General features: G+C 44.2%; 1 protein-coding gene across 5 annotated transcripts in view; it reads left to right on the top strand.

Moving 5' to 3' along the window:
• The window catches only part of LRRC7 (leucine rich repeat containing 7), a 492,830-nt gene that overhangs the window by 411,443 nt on the left and 60,120 nt on the right, over positions 1-21,267 (top strand). For 4 of the 5 annotated variants that reach the window (XM_041746971.1, XM_041746970.1, XM_041746973.1 and 1 more), the window contains 2 exons: positions 1,639-3,319; positions 15,590-15,709. In XM_041746971.1, coding sequence (XP_041602905.1) covers positions 1,639-3,319; positions 15,590-15,709 — 1,801 coding nt within the window. Of the gene's footprint in view, positions 1-1,638; positions 3,320-7,280; positions 7,422-15,589; positions 15,710-21,267 lie in introns of all 5 variants that reach the window. The other variant, XM_041746976.1, reaches the window with a different exon arrangement.

The following is a 21,267-nucleotide window of genomic DNA, read 5'->3' as shown; positions in this document are numbered from 1 at the left end:
TTTTAAAAAACGGGATCTTAGTTTTTGAATTGCATTCAGCACATGAGTGGTGTAGAAGACAGCTGGAAGGGGCAGATAAGCAAACACGGTCCCCCTGGGCTTTCCAGGAGAGGAGGAATCCATTTTATACAGCAACCCGTTGTTTAAGGGAGAGATGGCAGGAGATCATCCGTTTGAGATGATAGGGACAGAAATCTTGAAAAGCTGAAACCAAGAATCCTGTTTGCCCACTACTTATTTATGACACACGTGGGCATTTCCCCATCCAAAAATGGGCTTACGGAATAAACTAAGATGCGTGGGAAGCACCTGTGGGCCCGGTACGGAGTAAACATTCAATAAGATCCTCATTGCTGTCATCACCGTCGATGTCATCATCACCCTCGTTTTATCACCACCTGGAAAAGTTAGGATGTAAGCAAAAGCATTTAATCTTTCCAAAATGATCCCTACTCTACCATACTTCCATTTCACAGGTAAAAGTCAAAAGCCAAAGAGCACAATAAGAGTGATCCAGTGAGGTAGTAATTACCCAGTGCCGATTCTCTTGTTTTGTGCCTTGTTGCTGGGGGTTACAGTGCAAACAGCAAATCCAGCAGCATGTGGTGTGGGCGCCCATGATTCTTCCTCGTGGCTTGCTGATAACCTCAGAGGTGTCAGCGATGCATTCTCTGGTAGTGAATGGATGACTATTTCTACCTATCGGTGCCCATGATACAAATCTTGACTCTTTCAGTTTATAAGTCCATTATTTGTCATGTAAGCTGAGATTAATGAGGTACTTTGGAAGGTTCCTCCTAAATGTACTACTTTTCAATTAGCCAAAGCGCTGAAAAGTGTTTCTTTCTCTTGCTGATGGCAAACATATAATCCAATGTTATGAGTGTGCAAGTGGTGAGAATAAACCTAGAAAAACGAGCATCTTCTAGAAATGCTGGAGGCACTGGTATAAACAAGCCAATGACCAAAAGTCCTGGTATAATATAACTTACATCCTAGGAAAACGTGCTCCCTGTACCGTGGGTTTAGTGTTTTCAGTACCTGGCCTTCAAGTAAATGTTATCTGAAGACAATCTGGGTTCATCAGATAGATCGAGTATCTATAAGAAAGGCATACCCTTGACCGGTAATTCGGAAAGAGACTGAACCAGAAATTCCAGGGAGGGGGACCAAGAATCAGGTGATTCTGATTATCAGACGAGTTCGGGACCTCTACTGAGGACCTCTCTCTCTCTCTCTCTCTCTCTCTCTCTCTTTCATCGCATCATCCAACAAACGTGTATTTTGACACCTACACTGTGCCAGGCGCTCTGCCAGGCCTGGAGAGAAAAAGTAAATACGTAAATAAATCTCGGCCCTCGTGAGTGTCCGGTCCGGCAGCGGACGCCCGACAATACACAGTGGTAGCGTGTGTACACGCTGTTGGGAGGTGATGATTCCAAGGAGGAAATAAAAATCAGAGGAAGGCAAAGCGGTGGGCTCGGGGGTCGGGGGCATGACTGGCGCCGCCCGGTCAACCGAGGGGCTGCGGGCGAGCCGGCCCCTGGGCCAGGCCGCGTGGCGCTCGCTGCTTGGCGTCTCCCGGGCAGAGCCCCGGCCCTTGCTGGTTCTCATGTCTCCCTCCCACTGTCTTCACAGGATTGCACCGTCCTTCCCGCAGCCCCTTGACTCAAAGCCATTACTCAGCCAGCGGGAGGCTGTGCCCCCGGGGAACCTACCACAGCGTCCTGACCGGCTGCCCATGAGCGACGCCTTCGCCGACAACTGGCCTGACGGCTCCCACTATGACAACACGGGCTTCGTGGCAGAGGAGGCCGCGGGCGACAGCGCCGGCAACAACCCTCTCTTGGGCTCGAAGTCCAGGAGCGCGTCGTCGCACGGCCGCAGGCCGCTGATCAGGCAGGAGAGGATCGTCGGCGTCCCCCTGGAACTGGAGCAGGCGGCACACAGACACACGCCGGAGACAGAAGTGCCTCCTTCCAACCCTTGGCAGAACTGGACCAGGACCCCGAGCCCCTTCGAGGACAGGACCGCTTTCCCCTCCAAGCTGGAGGCCACCCCCTCCAGCAGCCCGCTGCCCGACAGGAAAGAGCACGTCAAGGACCCCGCTGAGCTCCCGGGCCCGTTCTCCCCGGGGGGGCCGTGGGACTATCACGACCCCAACCCCAACAGGAGTCTCAGCAGCGTCTTCTCCCAGATCCACTGCCGCCCGGAGGCGTCCAAGGGCGTCATTTCCATCAGCAAGAGCACAGAGCGGCTCTCCCCGCTGATGAGGGACATCAAGTCCAACAAGTTCAAGAAGTCGCAGAGTATCGACGAGATCGACATCGGCACGTACAAGGTGTACAACATCCCCCTGGAAAGCTACGCTGCCGGGAGCGACCACCTGGGCAGCCACGAGCGGCCGGACAAGCTGCTGGGGCCGGAGCATGGCATGTCCAGCATGTCGCGGAGCCAGTCGGTCCCCATGCTGGACGACGAGATGCTCACGTACGGGAGCAGCAAGGGGCCCCAGCAGCAGAAAGCCTCCATGACTAAGAAGGTCTATCAGTTTGACCAAAGCTTCAACCCCCAGGGAGCGGTGGAGGTGAAGGCCGAGAAGAGGCTGCCGCCCCCCTTCCCGCCCAGTTCCGAGTACGTGCAGCAGCCCGGCAAGAGCGCGGCCAAGGACCTGGTCAGCCCCAGAGCCTACCGAGGCTACCCGCCGGCGGAGCAAGTGTTCTCCTTCTCGCAGCCGTCTGTCAGCGAGGACGCTGTGGCGAGCGCCCAGTTCGCGAGCCAGGGCGCCAGGGCGGGCTTCCTGAGGAGGGCCGACTCCCTGGCCAGCTCCACGGAAATGGCCTTGTTCCGCAGGGTCAGCGAACCTCAGGAGCTGCCTCCGCCTGAGAGGTACGGCAGGCCCCCGTACAGGGGAGGGCTGGACCGCCAGAGCAGCGTTTCAGTGACTGAGTCCCAGTTCCTGAAAAGGAATGGCAGGTACGAAGATGAACACCCTTCATACCAAGAAGTGAAAGCTCAGGCGGGAAGTTTTCCGGTTAAAAACCTTACCCAGAGGAGGCCGTTGTCTGCGAGAAGCTACAGTACAGAGAGTTACGGGGCCTCCCAAACCAGGCCAGTCTCAGCTAGGCCTACTATGGCAGCTCTTTTGGAAAAAATACCGTCTGACTATAACTTGGGTAACTATGGTGACAAGCCATCAGATAACAGTGATATAAAGACGAGGCCCACTCCTGTGAAAGGAGAGGAGAGCTGTGGTAAAATGCCTGCAGACTGGAGACAACAGCTGCTTAGACATATAGAAGCTAGAAGGTTAGACAGGGTATGTCTGGCATTTCTCTGTAAGAATATCCCTCCTGCCTTTAGTTTGCCTTGATCGGCCTTTCTAAGCACATGTAGTGAAGCATGAACTACATGACCGGATAGATGATGAGCATTTTCTGTCTCTCTCTGTTGCGGGGCAATTGATCATAAGAGTCTCTCGTGGGTATTGTTTCATGCTCTTCCACAGTCCCTGACCCGTAGGTGAATGACTTAGCAAATCGAGCCTAAGTATTGCTAGGGACAGAGAACCCGACTCCATTACGCGGGCTGGCGCTTCAGTTGCTTGCCGGCCGTTGAGGCGGATGCCCCTCCTAGGACGCACAACTGCTCTCTAGTGACCCAAAGAGTCTGATTTCGATTGAATCTATACGAAGTGGGTATCTCAGCCCCTTCCTGCACAGACTCGCTTACAGCAAAGGCAGGCCCAACGTGTTTACTACATGCCGTACGGTTACCGCAATGGGACTGCTGAAGTTATTACTTCTAATGAGCAATAATCTTCCCAGCAAGAAACAGAAAAATAAAATAAGCAGAGATCGAATGCCCTCCTACACGGTACTGTATTTAATTAAAAAAAAAAAAAGAATCCTGCCATTTAGAACGCTGATTTTTACACAAAAAGAGATGTCTACGTTCAGAGCGTACGATAGGCAACAAAAATAGATGCTGTCTTTATGACGACTGCGAGGGTACAGGTTCTGTGTGGATAGTGCAACCGAAAGAAGGAAATTAATCCCAATTCAGTTACAGACTGAGTCACAATACAGCACGGAATCCATAGTGATTGAGGAGAGTTAAAAAAATATATATATATATATATAGTTTGTATATATGTATGCTTTAAAGCCTAGAATTACTTTTGTTGCCCGTTCATATCTCCTTAAGAGAAATCCGATATTTTATTTTCTAGAGCTATGATCAATTGACCATTATCACCGAGTGTAATTTGTGGCTTTGGTGTAGAGGGCAAAATTGCGTGCTCTGCATTGATCTTAGATTCTTAAGGTCCTTTCTGTGAAAATAGGGGGCTTTTGTTCTTGTTTTCGAGAGTTTAAATACCTAGTGCAAATCGGGGATCTGGGTAATAATATATCATTAGAAAGTTTCGCTCAATAGTTTTACTATTTTATTGGGTGTCCTGGTAAAAGCACAGGTCACTGCACTTATATCTCCTTAATATTGAATAATATTGTGTTTTCAGGTATACTCTTTTTTTACATGATTATATTGTTTGTAGGTCGTGTCTACATGACAAGAAAACAATTACTTTTAGGGACAAGTGAACGGCTAAATGTGGGGGCGGGTGTTAGTTTTTCAATGTGGAAATTGGTTCTGCCTTGCAAAATCTTTCATCAGAATGTCTGTTTCAAATAGGTGTGCTCAGTCCCATTGAAGGGAGCCTCATCAGAGCCTCATGACTGGCTGTCAGTGGGAGACACCTGGTCACTTGTCACCATGCCTTACCTCAACCTATGCCCTCCATGTAGACAGATAACTTGGAGGGCGAAAATATTTGGGGCCAAATAATACAGTACAGTTTGGGAACTCTGGCCTCGTGTAGACACGACCATACGTAACAGGGTAAGATGAACTAGTCAAGAAAGGTTCTAAGAAGCTCTTCGGAGCATTGTGTACACTGACTAGTAAACTGAGGCAACAGAGGAGTGAGTGAAAACAAAGCACGAAAAAGAAGGCGAGATGCTAAGCATTTGGTACCATCGTTTATTTGCCGGTTTCTCAGAGCAGTGGTTGCTCTCCTTTGATCAGAGCTGCTCCTCTAGCTGGAGCAGGAATTGGGAGAGAGGAAAACAGGCCTGGGGGAGGGCAGGGGCGCGGAAGTCTGCACCCGGGCTGTCCCGGATCCAGGTCCCTAAAACTAAACCCAGGCGTGTTTCCTGCTGCTGGGACAACACTTTCCTTTTCGATGAGTTTGCTCGCTCCCCCCTGCTTGTTTGCAGTTACCTCCGACCGGCCCTTGGTCTTCCGGAGCAATTTCAATGTATATTCCATAGCTTCTTATTTAATTCCAAGGAGTTAGGTCACCCCAGAATATCGCTTCAAGTCACTAGATCCCGAGAGTTTTTCCTCTTGTTTTTTTCCCCCCCGGTAACCCCTCTCCCTCCTACCCCTACCCCCCACCCCCCATCGTATTATGGGGCTATTCAAGCTGAATCTTACTTAAAACTTCCCAGCTCCTCAAAAAGATGAATTCAGGGTAGCAAAGCACAGACTTTTTACGTAAAAGTAGTTTGGAGGTCGCTGTGCTACTTGACACCCGTCCGAAGTCAGGCTGCACCAGAGATGCGGTGTGTCTCCTTTAGTTGAGGCTTTAAACCCGGAAACCCAGTAGTCATACTGGAAACTACCAGATCTTGCCCGCCCCTCGTAAGGCAGAACTGCCGAGAGGCCCGGACGCCAGGTAGGCTTCATGGCCCAAGCTAATGCGGGGTCAGGGGCTCGGCTCGGCCGCCGTTAGCCTTGGAGAGGCAGCCCCGACTCCCGCCGTGGACCCAAGATGCTGCTTTCTCCTGCAGCCTCACCCCAGGCCTCCTGCTTCCACCACACAGTCCCACCGAGACCGAGGGAGTGTCCAGCGTGAACCCCCGTGCCCCAGACCGCTACTCTCCCACAGGGGCCGAGAGGGGCCTAGGCTGGAGTGATTTTAAACCTTAATCATTCCGGTGCCAGAGTGAGACGTTCAGGGTCCTTTCCAGCTTCGGCATGGTGACAACGAGAAACCTCTGGATGAAACAGCCGAGGACCCGTAACAAACAAGCACACCAGGCCTAGAATAGTCTTTCAGTTGAGCTCAGCGAAAGTCATGACTTTGCACACGACGCCCCCCGACTAGAATAGCCGCCTGCTGCTGTTGCTCAGTAATGCGGAGTGGTTAGAAAGTTTACTGAGTTAACTGGGGTAGATTTCTATTCCTCCCCCCGCAAATAAGAGAATTATTTAAAAGGGCCAAATACTGGCAATTACTGCCTTTTGATGAGAGGTGGAAAGTGGAGATTGTGCTAACGGAACCTATTGGATGGCGGGACATACGTATGAAGTTCTGTAGAAGAAAGGTTGACTAGCTGTCAGCCCCTTGGAACACCCTGAGATGCACCCATGGGAGGGCAGGCACCATGCGGGTAGCACCAGGGTGCTCCCTAGGTATTTAGGTGCACTGGATAAGGAGCATCCGTAGTTCAGATCACAGTTCTTTTAGCTTCATTACGGAATTCCTCCAGTTCAAAATGTGACTTTTAAGAAACAAACAAGCAAAAGCCAGAAACTTTGGATCCACCTACAATTTATTTGACTGGTTCGATTAATCAGTCAGTTCAGTTAGCCGATAGTTAGGCTGAATGATTTTTTTTTTTTTTTTCCTGACCAGCTCTCTTTCTGAGCTCCTATAATTATGTCTATAGCCCGAGCAACGAAGGACGCTGATTTTGGCTCCAACCTTGGAGTGCCTTTGTTTTAAGGCAGAATTAGAAGCTGGCGTTTGTCCTTTGTATGCGCTCATCTCACTGTGTGAAAGAGACCGTGAGATTCGGAGCTGGCAAAATCTGATAAGACCTCGCTGTCTGGAGGTTGTTGTTTTTTGTTTTTTTGTTTTTGTTTTTCGTTTTTTGTTTTTTTTTTTTAATTAATAGACTAGTGAACAGCATCCGTCCAGAGTCACGACTGTCGTGACATCCGAGAGACAGGTTGGATGCCTTTGAGGCAGCAGCAGATGTAAAGCAGACTGTACCCTTGCTTTCTGTCTTCTCTGTAGTTTGGATGGTGCCCATTACGTGCATAACTAACACTGTTGACTGTATGCTTCCGTGTGACCAAGTGCATGTGGAGAGGAAAGTTACCGTTTGCCCGCTTAAAGTTAAATGTTATGAATTTAAACATGTTCATGTAATGATCAGTTTGTTGAGCATGTGTTCACACCCTGTCACATGATTATTTCCTCTACTCAGAATGCTGCTTACAAACACAACACAGTTAACCTTGGCATGCTGCCCTATGGAGGTATTTCAGCAATGCATGCAGGCAGAAGCATGACTTTAAACTTGCAGACTAAGTCTAAATTTGATCTCCAAGAACTACCTCTCCAGAAAGTAAGTATGGACTGCCTTACATGTGTCAGCATACCAAAGCCGATTAATGTTGTTTGTTCACTTACTGTGTGTAGGCTGTACATACGAGCCCGCTCGGAAGACTCCGAGGCCAAAAAAGCACAAGGGCAAATACCGCAGAGCCCGAGCTCTCAGCCGCTGGCGAGCGCTCGGGCCGCGACCACGTTCGGGTTCCTGCTTAACGGCTTTGCTTTTTGGATTGAGCAGATCCATGGCTTTTTGAGTTGCTCTACGGCTCATTTTCTCAGGACCCATTTCTTTTCCTTTTATCGTCTGTCCTCCTTTCTTTTGTGTGTGTGTAGGTTTGTAAACATACGTTCTTTTGAACTCTTTTGGACATAGCCCCATCCCCCCTCGCTGATGCGTTCTGAGCGCAGAGCTAGGATTAGCGTCGGCCTCGGCGGGGCCGCAGGGACCGAGCCCCACTGGGAAGGGAAGTGGCCGGCGCCCCCCGTGCCCCTGCAGCCCCTGGCTCGGTGGGAGCCCCCCCGGGGGGCAGCACGAGGAGAGCTTGGCGGCCTGGCCAGCAGGCACCTGCTCCCGGACTCCCGCAGGAGGAGGCGCACAGGCCTTGCGCCCGCACGACACACACTGGGAGAGGCCCCCCACCGCCAAAGGAACATTCTGCTCTTTTCTTCAGGCACAGCTGAGCACGTGCATTTTCCCTGTTTCGGTTGGTTGACGCCTCTGTCTTAGTGACATTCTGATGGCCACCGGTGAGTCGGTTTCCCACCATGTGTCAGCACGACGACGCGTGTAATGCGGTCAGGAGCCTGGCCAGGCCGAGGGCCAGGGAGTGGTGCCAGCAGGGAGGGGCCGTGAACACAGCGAGCAGACACCCGCCCCGGCGACATGCAAGGCCAAGGCCTCAGGCCCGTGTGCCCCAGAGAGCAGTGAAGCCACGGTTACGGCCAGGCCGCTCCATCGCCGGCTTCTCGGCGGGTGGGCGATGGACAAGCTAACTAACTAACTAACTAACTAAATTAAAAATCACAAAGTCAAGAACTTTCTAATGTTGTTTCTCCCGTCCCCGGTCCCCTGGGGCGGGACCTGAGGTGGGGGACGAACAGAGGCCTGGCTCGCGGGGGTGCCCGCGTCGGTGACACAACCGCTCCTGTGGCCAAACGCCAGACACTCGCCATCGCCGAGCGCAGGACTGGGACACGAATCCAGGGAGGTCCCAGCAGCCAGGACAGGCCAGCACGACCCCCACCCCCGGGCTCCCACCTCTGCCCTCACGGATTCCCACGTCGCGGCTCAGAGGCCCCGCACCCAGAGGGCTTGGCAATTGATAGAAATCCAACCCTCACACCAGAAGGCTGAGTTTCAAACTTCAGTTAGCAGCGTAGGGAGATCTTGATGGGGAAGGAGCTGTTGCTTGCACCCCCACATTCTATGGAGAGCCCCTCATTTCGCATGATGTTTGGCCCCTTTTCCCTCCTCCATCTCTAGAACGATATAGATTCATCCAGAGTCGGAAACGTGATAACATATTTGAAACACTCTTCCTCAAAGGCCCCAAATATAAATTAGGGTGCTCCCATATTGATTTCCTGGTCTTGCTTGGGGTGCCCTAGAAAAGGGGTTCATGAACGGTTACTAACGCAGCTCTAAAATAATCTATGCCAGAAAAATAGTACAGAGTTACACTATTTAGACTTTTCAACCTTCCTCGGTTGGACAGAGATGACCTAAAGGAATCCTCTTTGGAAGCAACCTTCAATTGCAAACCCAATATAACTCAAGTTTTGAAAGATTCCATCTCAAGATGAATTATCCTCACTATGTTCTTGTCCACACCAGAGAGAGAGACAGAGAGCGAGAGAAAAGAGAAGGCAAGGGAGGAAAAGGGATACAGACAGGACAATTACTCCATTACCCCTAAAGGATTTTATGGCCCCAAACTATCACTGTAAGCCCTACAAACTTTCAGCGCTAGGCCTGATGTGTCCAGAATGTTCCAGACTCTACTTACTCCCATGGTTTCCATGCTCAGTCTCTGCCCCTTGATCTTCGTGCTCAGACACAGCTCCTCTCAGGAGCTTCTTTAATTCAAAAATCCCTTTGGTTTTTCTGCCAAGTCTTAGAGCAACCGCTTTTAAATTTTTCCTTTCTTGGCTCCACTGACCATTCCTAACAGGCCTTACGGCTGAGGTTCAGTTTCCCTGAACCCGTCTCACCGGGAGAGGAGAGAGGCAAATAATTATTTTCCTTGGGCTTACAAATGCATCAAAACCCATTGCAACATTTTTGTCTTGCTACTTAAGGTGATAAAAATTAGCATCAGCAGTTTAAGATTTCTTTGCAGTCTCTAAATGCTCGTCAGCCATGAGAACTGCGTTGAAAATAAGAGTAATTGATAAACAAGCATTTTCAGTAAATAAAATTGATGAAACCGTTCATTCTCCCAAAGAAATATGGGAGCTGTTTTTATTTATGAATTTCCTAAGTGACGGTGCGAGCCACCCCCAGCCCGGGATGTCCCAAGGAATCTAAATAAATATTTTCACGTATCATCACCAGTTCAGCACTGGACATGGGGGGCAGCCGCTCCTCCAGGAACATTGGGGGGCTGAACCCACACCCTTCCTTCCCCCACGCTCTGCTTGTCAAGCCTCCGCTCTGGCGGTTAGGGGAAAGGAGCACTTTTTCGTATTTTCCGTCCCACGGAGCCCGTCGTTCTGCAGGTGTAAACCCGGCCAGGGCGCCTCGGTGACTCCGAGCCCCTCTCCACCTCCGCTTGCGCGGTCTCTGCTAGCTCGGGCCTCACTCGGCGGATCATTTGGTTTCTCTGGTTTGAGTTTCTGTGTAGGTCACCAAACGTACCCCGTCATTTTTTTTCTCAAAAGTTTTGAACAAATTTATCATCCACCTATGAAGAAAATAGCCGTTTGCGAACGAAGATGGAAGAATCTCTACTTCGGTTTGCAAAGTGAATATTTACGTAGATGGAAAGGAAAGGCCCTCCCAGACTTTTCCGGGCTTGGAAGCTTTCGGATTTGTCCCCGTTTACTACACGCCAGGTCAAGTACTGCACACACTTCCCACGGATTACAGGCCACACGTAGGCTTCCTGGGCTGTACACAGTAAATCACGTAGGCGATGGTGATTTTATGAAGCCTGGTAAGATAGTCACAGAAAGTCGAGAAATACAACAGAATTCTTTTAACATTTAATTTCCTTTCATGTTTTCATTCATTGATGTTTATTCTAATTTCCTAAAAACTTTAATAGTACTTGTAACCAGAACATTTAAGATACAGAAGTCAACGATCAAATCATAACATTATTAGCATTTTCCACCTATTCATTTATTTATTCATTCATTTATCCATTTATCATTTATTCGCTGCCTCTCCAAAAAGCATCTAAGGCAACTTTCTATGACATTATGAATGGTTCCGTGTGCTTCTTCGGATGTGTTCTGTTGTAATGGAGCTTAGTTATTGTCTTGAAGTTGTATGTCATTAGACGGAAATATAATATCGTAAAATGTCAGTTCAAATTGCCGTTTTTATTAACCAGATTAATGGTAGAATAAATATTTTGCCAGAAGTATAAAGACTAGGATTTATTGGGAACCTACTGTGCACCTGGTACCATTAGGTACTTTAAACGCGGTTTTTCACACCCGCCTCCCGAGGAGAGGTGTCCCTGCATGGTCCGGGCCCGGAGCCTGCGTCCTGCTCCGTTGTCGCAGCCCGCAGCTCCCGGGGTCGTGTCTAGGCAGAGCCTGCGCCGGGCTCTGCGGGGCGCCCAGGTCCCCGCTGTCTTCCCTGTGCCATGCAGCCCTCTCGCCCAGCTACAAGGCCTGGCCCCTCAGGGAACACCACCCCTCGCAGTCGATAGCGCCCTCTCACATACTGACCCTCTCACATCGTCTTCACAATCACCCAGAAAAATAGATTCTGTGGGATGGAGAGAAGAAAACACAGCAGGCACATTAGCCAATCCAGGACCTAGCGTGACCCCCACCAGGCCCCGCGTGCCGCAGGTGGCAGGTGGCGGGTGGCAGGGCGTACTGAATGCTCATGCTGAGCCCCGCACCTCAACACCCACCCGCATCTCTGGGCACTCGTATGACCGAGACACATGCTCGAGGGCGGCCAAAGGCCAAAGGCCAAAGACCGTGAGCAGAAGAAAGTCACAGGTTAGGTCATTGTTGCTCCCGCAACCCAGAGACGAGTGGGGCTGGGGAAGAAACCCCAGTAGAGTGGGGTCGCTTCCATCTCCCCATGCTGGAGGAGCTGACACCTTGTTTTACTTGTTCCTTCCTTTCTAACTCCCACCACCTCGTATCACAGCGCAGCGCCCACTGCTTATTGGCATATTGCAACAGACACTAATATAAATCACACTTCCAGGGGCAGGGGAGTTGAAATTATGGAAATATATGTATTAAATCATCTTTTCGTAGAATTTTGCCTGGAAGAAAATGGCCTTGCTATGTGTTTTATTAGTTGATACACTATCTTTTTGGATTAGAGAAAATGGGATAGAAATGTGTGCACCTAAATTATCTTAAAATTTCTTCTGCCCTTTCTTACTGCATCTATGCAGATGACTCAGGGTCAAATGGTAGCAACGTTTGCTATGCATTTATTCACCCTAATCTCAAAGGTTACTTACTTAATTCCATTTTTTTCCCACCTAAAGCAAAGCAAGATTTATGCAGCACCTTGGGGCAACTTCTGCCTGTAGTTTCTATTGATTCTGCTGCATTTATTATTGGCTACCTATCGCTCAAGAAAGATTCACTTATCCTTCTAATTATGAAAAAAACCCTCCAAACTGTAAATCCACATAAGTCCTCATGGACAATGGCTAAAATTACCAAAATAATAATGTTAGGACTCGTACAGATGAAATAGTGAAATGCTGGTTTAAAAACCATCTAAATGTTACACTACAACCCTTGAGATCATAACCATTTATTATGAAATTTGGCATACCTTGGTCTTCGTAATACCTATTTTTTTAAAAAATATATGCAGAAAATGAATAACCATAATTTTCACTAGAAATACTTCAGGGAAAATTGTTTTTCAGACATTTTTGAATCCGTGGTAATGCCTTTCGTGAACTATATGCCAATTACTAAGCGAGACAGATCCTTGAGTTCTTAAGGCATACATCCCAAGACCTTTGCAATGCGCCAAATGCTAATACCCCTCTCGTATAACTTCTCCAGCTTAATGTACTACGTATAATTTGCCAAGCATTCGGTGCACCCACTAATTAGCTAACCAAAGCAAAACTACCAGACTCACTAAGCCCATTTATTCATAGATGTGACTCCTACACCTATACAGACTCACATATGGACACACATAAGCACATGCATGCACACACTCACACCCGTGGCATATATGTCACAGATATTCATGCACATTTTACGTCTCAGCAAAATCAGAAATTACTTCTTCCAGTAGTCCCTCATGGTCATTCCCAGTGGTCCAAAACGTAAATGTTAAATCTACAAATGTCCACAGTCATTTCCAGGACTGTATTCCTTCAGCAAAACTAGCATTCGTGTATTTCTTAACAAATATAATTTCTGATTTTTCATAAATCATAGTGACCATTTTCTCTATGATTTTAAACTATTTAAAGACCTACAGAATTTATTTTTTGGGGGGGTATATTTTTCAGTTGTTCCTTTTAATCCTTTAAAGAATTTTAACAACTGAGCAACTGCATCTATGTACAGTTCAGTAGCACTTTATCAAAAGTACAGTTTTTTTGTAAATAGCTATACATTTTTTGAGACAGACTGTGAACCCATTTGTATAATTCTCTTTTGGACCACCCCAACCCAGCATTAATAAACGGCTTTCACAGTCTTTCTATTTCTCCAAACTTAAGCCCCCAGGGCGCCTCACTTGTTAAAAACAAACAGGCCACAGCACTCTTGAAATGAAGAAAGGAAATTGCTTTCAGGAAGTTGTTTTAATTTTGATGTCTAGTGAAAGGATTTTTTTCATGTGTCTGCATGTTTATGTTTTCTCTGACCCCTGTGATGTAGAATCGGTGTGGTTGCTAATTCTAATTTTAGAAAGAGAAAGATTGATTCCTAAACCAGTGAAGAGCCTACACCATCATGATATCAGGATTTTTGACTAAAGGGTTTTCACGTTTGTTTGTTTTTTTAACACCAGAAAGAATTCTGCAATTCTCAGTTGTTCTCTGTGACTGGGAGTCACATCTGGGCAGCAGAAGCAAGACTAGTGCAGGAAATAGGGGAGGAGAGGAGGATGCTATGGAGGGGGAAAAAAAGAAAAAGATAACTGCACTACATTTTGGCCGCATCTCAAAAATAGATTTTGCACACACACCTAGCCAGATGAACACATTCATTATCCTACTTCACTGGCAAAGAAATAAAGCCAGAATGACATGGATATTAGTTTAAACCATCAATTTAAACCAAAAATAAACAAAAGAGCACTTGCCAGTAGTGCTGACCCTAAATACTTCTATTTTAACTGCTAATTTTAATGATTTGACTTGTCATATTTTAATGTCCAGAAAAATTGTATGCGGGCATATGCAAACATGTTCATCTGAAAAAGGAAAAGACTAAGAAATTAATACTTGAACACAGACAGGCATTAAGTAGCTATCTGGTTTTTTTTTTCAAGTAGTATGTACTTTAAATGTGTTACCTACATGGGATTTTTCAAACAAACACAAGTGAATTCATTCCTAACTAACCTTGATGCTTCGATGCACTACTTTTTTTCTCTTTTTTTCACACTTCTGATAGACCCATGAGAAAGGAGTTTATATGACCAAAGTACAAGAAGAAAATTGAGTTACCTCCTTACTTTTCATTATGTCCATGAGACCTTAGGAGAACTTCATCTAGGGTCATAATCTTATTTTAAAACAGTCCCAAGCAATCCCTTTTTATAAATGCATGCAGTCAGAATGCAGATTGGATGGTTATATAATTGTTTTTGAAAAAAAAGAAAAAACGACTAGGACCACTCTGTGTAACCAGATGAGGGCTGCCAAGCAGCTCAACTGTGCCACGTTGTGACGAGAATGGCCCAGTTCTCCCCTCCTGGGGTTGGGCAGCTCCTCACACAGAAGAGCTGCACATACACCCTCCAACCAGGCTTTATTTATCCGTAGGGACCCTTCAAGACATATACAGAAAATGGTGTAGGAAACACTGAGCGTAATTTCTCACCCACATAAGAATTCCCCAGGAAATCAAGGAGTGCCTGGATAGCCTGTAGGTTAGGGCAGGAGAAAGTCTTCCAGAAAAGTTGATCTGCTTCCACAGGAAAAACAGACTAGTACTGTATCCCTCCGCTGGAGCTGTCTTTCTGATGGTGTGTAATCAATCACTTGCTATTACTCAGATCAGACCAGCGAGCCCACCCCAGTATCTAATATTAATAACAATAAAGGGGGGTATTATTATTATTTATTAAAAGTAATAAGCAGTAAATCCGCTAAAATATATGACGACTTTGAACTTTAAAGCACAAATGATCTATATAAATAAATTCAGAATCAAAACAGTCATTTATTTATGCTGTGATTCTAATAGCACAGTATTTTTTTATGTTCCTCTCATATTTCCCTAAAAGCGATTCTGTAGGTAATGTCATAGAACCATAAATCTACACTATGCTACTATTAACACTGTTTTGGATTAGTGTGCAAGGCATGTTCAACCAGAATCCGTACAGCCTTATAAAATTTGTTTAAGTTGTGGTTGGAATATTGAAAGTTATATACTATGCATTAGATGGTTTCAGCTTATATTCTAAATGGTAAGATCATACTAAAGAAATGAATTGAGCAGGTTTTAAATGTTGTGATTTTAAAGAATTGGTTGATGTTATTCTGATTATATTTTTTTATTCAGGTACTGTAAATAATCTAAACTTTTCTTTAAAATTCAGTAAATAACTCTAAGGTGGTTATTTTAATTGAATTTCTCACTGCGTCCAAAAGCTGTCAATTTAGAATTCTTATGGGGTAAATAGTGTATAATAATACTTCCAGTTCAGGATATTTGTTTTGCTGCAATTAAGCAAAATTAATCTTATCATAGTCACTAGGGACTCTTTTCAGAAAACTATGATAAACTTCTATTACATCACTAAAGAATGCCATACCATTTTCGCAATAGACCCCGTCCCAGCAAAGCAACATTTTAGACAATGGACAAGAAGATGTATCTCCTAGTGGCCAATGGAATCCTTATCCTCTTGGGAGGCGGGATGTACCTCCGGACACCATTACTAAAAAGGTAACCAATTTCAAATTAATGACACAACCCATGAAACCTGTGCATCCATTGTAATATGTAATCCATATCTTGTGTCTTAGCATCATTTCTAATTTTGTAATAAATTTAGGCTAAATATTATCCCACTATAGGGAGTCTAGTTAACTATAGGTACATCGAAAAGAATGAGAAATGAACACTCCCAAATGTTCAGAGTTGGGAACAAATTTTTGTAGACAATATCCTGCCACCTCTCTGCAGGTACTATCACCTCTTACCAGTGCCGGGCTCCCACCTTCAAAGTGCAAGTACAGGAATGACCCTCTTTAGCTCAGCAGTATGGTGTGTAGCCAGTTTGTGTAAAATGAAATTTGACTAGAAAAGGTTGATTGACCATTTTTAAAGTCACAGCAGCTCATTCACCCATTCATTCAATAAATCCTTATTGAGCAACTGTATGTACTCAGCTAGGTATTGAGCACTTGCTAGATACTGGGGAACAAAAATGAGTAAGATGGTGTCTTACCTTGAAGACCTTTTAGTCTACTGAGGTAGCCTAAGTGGTAAGTAGGTAATTATAATACCACCTGTTAAACTGCCGTGAAGGGAATGAAAAGAAAAGCACAAGATGATCGCAACATATATGAGGAACAAGGGATGGGTATTCCAGAATATATTTTTTTAAACTCATATACTCAATAAGAAAAGACATACAGCACAATACAAAAGAATGGTAAAATACAAAGGGAGTTGGAATAGTAAATAAATATTTTTAAAAACTAAATATTTTTGGCAACCAGAAATGCAAGAATAAAGATGCTATTTTATACCTATTAATCACAAAAGTCAAGTCTGAAAAATGTAAGTTGTTTGCAAGTATAGGAGCAATGGAAACCATTTTATGGTTCTTATAGGAATAAAAAGCACAATCACTATGGTATCAAATTATCTTACGAAGCTGAACATGACATACCCTACATTCCAACAATTACCCTCGTGAGCTATTATTCAAGACACTTGTAATGTTTACAACAGTAGAACACTGGAAAAACCCAAATGCCCAGCACCAGGAAAGCATGTAAATAAGCTCTGTTATTCACAAAGAAGAGTATTTTATAGCAGTGAAAATTAGTTAATCATAATTATGATAATGTGTATAAACTTTAGAAACATAATTTGAGTAAAAAACAAGTTTCAGAAGATGGAACACATCAAAACTCATATTTATAAATCTCAAAAACAAGCAAAACTAAAAATATATTGTTTAGGCATAAGTACATGAGTCAGAAAACTATTTTTATAAGGGAATGGTTAACAAAATTTATGATTGTGGTTATTTCTGAAGGGAAGGCTGGGGTAGGATCAGTGAGGAAACTTGCATTATTCTTGCTACTGTCTTGTTTCTTAGGCCAAATTGTGGCTCTTACATTTAGTTCTTAAGTACACAAGTGTTTATTTTGTAATTGTGCTTCATAACTTACATGTATAATCATATACTTTACTTGTAATCTAGGTGATGATTTTCCTCCTGATGACTACTTTCCACTGCTTTTTTTAAAAAAATGCATATTAACTATCAAATTATTTTACCTAAAATTATTTATTGTTAATGATCTTATTTGTATGTGTTACACATGTTACTAGTCTACCTATTGGGCAGTATTAAGCATAGCAGAAAAACATAACAGTGTGATTGATGCTATAAAGCTGGGATATAGGGCTCTGAGAGTATCTGGGAAGGGCACCTTTTTAGTAAAGAAACTGAAGTTGAGAGGAGTGATGTAAAATAAGGCAGGAAGGTAAACAGAAGTTTGATCACACTGCACTTTATTCTGAAGGAAAGGAGAAGGGGAGCATTGAAGTGTTTTAAACAGGGGAAAGCCAAGATTAAATTTTCATTTAAAGAACACTCTGATAGCTTTACAGAGAAGGAATTGTAGAATAGAAAGACTGAAGGCATTGGAACCAGGTAAAAAGCTTCTTTTGTGATCTACGGTGGTTGGGAGCGAAATGCATAGATTCAGTATCTTCTTCAAAGGCGAGCCAACATGATATTGTGATTGACTGGACGTGGGATAGAGGAGATAGATACAAGCTCCGTGGCTGACACACAGGGTTTCCAACCTAGACAAGGGACTGATGCTGTGCCATTCACTGAGATTGCAAGTGGAGGTGGAGGAGAGGAGGGTAGTTTAAGTTTTAAATGTGTTGATTTGAGGGAGGTTTAGGGTATCGGAGTGATAATGCTTAGTGGGTATTTGGATATATTTATCTGAAGTTCAGGAAAGAAATCTTAGCTGAAGATACAAACTTAGCAATCATCAAAATACATGTCACGATTGAGCTGTGAGTGAGACAGATGGATGACACAGAACTCCATGAACGCCAACATTTAAGGGATGTTCTTAGAAGAACAGAGAAGGAGTAATCAAAGATTTTATCAGTAGGGTTATTTCTGCTACACATTATAGAAAATTCAAGGGAAACAGCCTTGAATGTTAGGTGAATATTTAGCTAATTATCAAGATCTAGAGTTAGCCTCCAGTTATTTAACCTAAATACTTAGGTTTTTTTTTTTTCTCTCTCTCTCTCTCTCTCTGATCTTCTATCCATACTGTTGGCTTTATCCTAAAATTGGTTTCTCTCATTATTTTAAGTTGGCTGCCAATGACAAATGGAGATACAAGCTTCCTCTTTCAAATCAGTCAAGGGAGAGAACCAAGTTCCTAACAGCTATCTCTGATAAGCAAAACCTCCCAAATCCCTCAACAAACCTCTTCTTACATCTAATAAAATCATGATTGGCTTTGACTAATCAGTTGCAGTAGAATAGATAGGGCTTTCAACTCCAATGACCACTAGGAAACAAGAAGGAAAAACTAAAAGGAAATAAAGTTTTAAGTAGGGAGTGGCCAACAGTGTTACGTGGTGCCAAAAAAAAAAAAAATCAAACAAGGTAAGTATAACTAAAGGCTCTTTGGATTTAGAAACAGAGAGGTCACTGGTGGCCTTGGCAAAAGGAGCTTATTTAACTGATGGAGTGGAATCCATTGGAACCTACAGTAAGGAGTAGATAAACATAGAAACCTCGAAAATTCAAGAAAGGAATGAGAGTATTATGGTAGACTCTGAAGAGGGATAGAAGAAAGACAAAAGGAATATTAAAGATGGCAGACCTCTGACCACATTGGAAGGCTGATAAGAAGATACTGGTAAAAAGGAAGTTGAAAATCGCAAAGAAGAAAGGAAGAGAATCTATTTCTTTATGAGGAAATATAAGAGGATGAATATGATGACAGGAAGTTCAGGGAATACCTATCAGAGCCGAGGGAAGGTGGCCTGACCAAAGGAGGGAACCATATCCACTTACATAGCTGCAAAGGGCTACTCTAATTTTTCCATAAAAGAAAAAGATTTATTCACCTGGAATTAACAGATGCTTACATTATCCATCCGTATATCCATCTTACCTGAAATTATTTTCAAACTCCATAATATTATGTTCAATCATATCATCAGTACAAATCATGATCACTTGCTTGCTTCTCTACTTGCTTTAAGAACCTCATGCAACCCCGTAGGGAGTAAACATTTGTGAGGTTGTTGATCTTATGAAAGACTAACACAATTGTTTAATGTACCTGAAAACGTCATAACCTTTTATACTTCTTGTGAAATGTGAAATGATGTAGGATGTCTTTCGTGTGTAAATTCATTGGTATCTTCTTCCCACGAGATGCATTTTCAGACTACCCCAAGTTATAGCACTTTTGCCTAAAATCTGAGATTTTAGAACATACAGATACATCTACCTATTATCACATGGAGAGCATAAATAATGCTCTAAATTTTCAAATTCAGGTTTTTATTGTATAATAATAAAATATATAATTGAATGTAATATATATAACAGTTGAATATATTAAGTCAATTACTATTTAGTGAAAAACAACCTAAGGAAATGAAAATGGTAATGGAATTATCAGCCCGGGCTGCAGGATTTACTGAAATACCTCTGAAAATTATACGATTATTTCTTGGGTTTATATTTCATTCTACAGTGAATGCTTTTAAAAATCAGTACTACATTTTGTTGAAACGAGTAGTCATTGGGCCAGATAGAGTGAGAATGGAAAATTAAAAATTGAACTATTAATGGAATGGGGAATCAAAGGAAAACAAGTAGTGAAGTCTTAGCCAGCTCCATTTGAGTGTATTTCTTGAGGTCTCTGTATGTATCAGATATTTTTTCATCTTATTGCTATGCCTAGAGGTACTCCTGTGTTACTGCTGTGATACTCCAACTGTGTGGTATCAGTGCTGTGATACTACTGTGACCAGAAACCACTGTGCTGCTTCAGAGATGCTGTGGGAGACACGGGTTTAGACTGAACGGTGACTGAACCATAGCTCTCTGGTGAACTAAAATCAATAGTATTCATGGGGATGCCCATGAGTGCCCCAAGCACCAAAGGAGAACAAATTTGGGTGCCCTCCAACACATAAAATATTTTAGACATGCAAAGTAGTTAGACAAAAGTTGCTCATCGATCAGAAAGCGTTTTGTTCTTTACCTACTGTTTCTGTCCTGAGGACCTGAGAGTGGCTCATCCTTGGCAAAATGTGGGGGAGTGTAAAATCTGGACTTGTTCTTTGTTCTCTTTTCTTTTTTTCTGAGTGGCAAGAAGTAGGATTTAACTGACTTGTTAATTCTCTCTTGCCACGTCAGTGTCCAAAATCTCAAATTTTAAATGTCCATTTATCCAAAAAGTATGGGAGTCATTGCTAGAAGAACATGTCACAGCCAACGTAAATCTCCCCGAGTTCCGAGTGGTACTACTCCAGCACTTTAAGGATTGCTATTAAAAATTTTGCAATGGCTGAAAACAACAGTGTTTTCAGGGGTATTTGTATGTTAGACTCCTTTCACATCTCTGCGTTCACAGCTGTAGTCTATTGGATTATGCTGCAGTCACCTTGGTAAGAACTATCATGTACCATATATTAAATATCACTCTGTGGCGGGCATTGTGCTGAATGTTCTAACGTATTTCTTCATCTAAGCCCCATGACAACCATATCAGGTAAGTACTAGTATTTTTATCCACTGTATAAAAGAAAAAAACGGAGGTTCTCAGAGACACAGAGTTTAGGTTAGATTACATGCCAAGGTTTCACAGGTGACTAAATACTTTGGACTACTCGCCTGTACTTAGAAAAAAATAGTAAAATAGAAATAGAAAAAATAGTAGGAAGGTCATAGAATAAAATGTAAGTGGAAAATTTTTCATTTTAAAGTCAGACATTAGGGGCACCCGGGTGGTTCAGTCGGTTAAGCGCCTGCCTTTCGTTAAGTCATGGTGCTCAGGTCGTGATCTCAGGGTCCTGGGACGGAGGCCCCCAACCTCACCCTGCTCAGTGGGGAGTCTGTTTCTCCCTCTCCCTCTGCTCCTCCCTCCATGTGCTCTCTCTCTCTCTCTCAAATAAATAATTATTTTAAAAAATTAAAAAGGGGATCCCTGGGTGGCGCAGCGGTTTGGCGCCTGCCTTTGGCCCAGGGCGCGATCCTGGAGACCCAG

The sequence above is a fragment of the Vulpes lagopus genome, chromosome 3 (genome assembly GCF_018345385.1).
Source record: "Vulpes lagopus strain Blue_001 chromosome 3, ASM1834538v1, whole genome shotgun sequence".
Taxonomy (NCBI): Eukaryota; Metazoa; Chordata; class Mammalia; order Carnivora; family Canidae; genus Vulpes; species Vulpes lagopus.
This window is presented reverse-complemented; position numbering and strand designations above follow the sequence as displayed.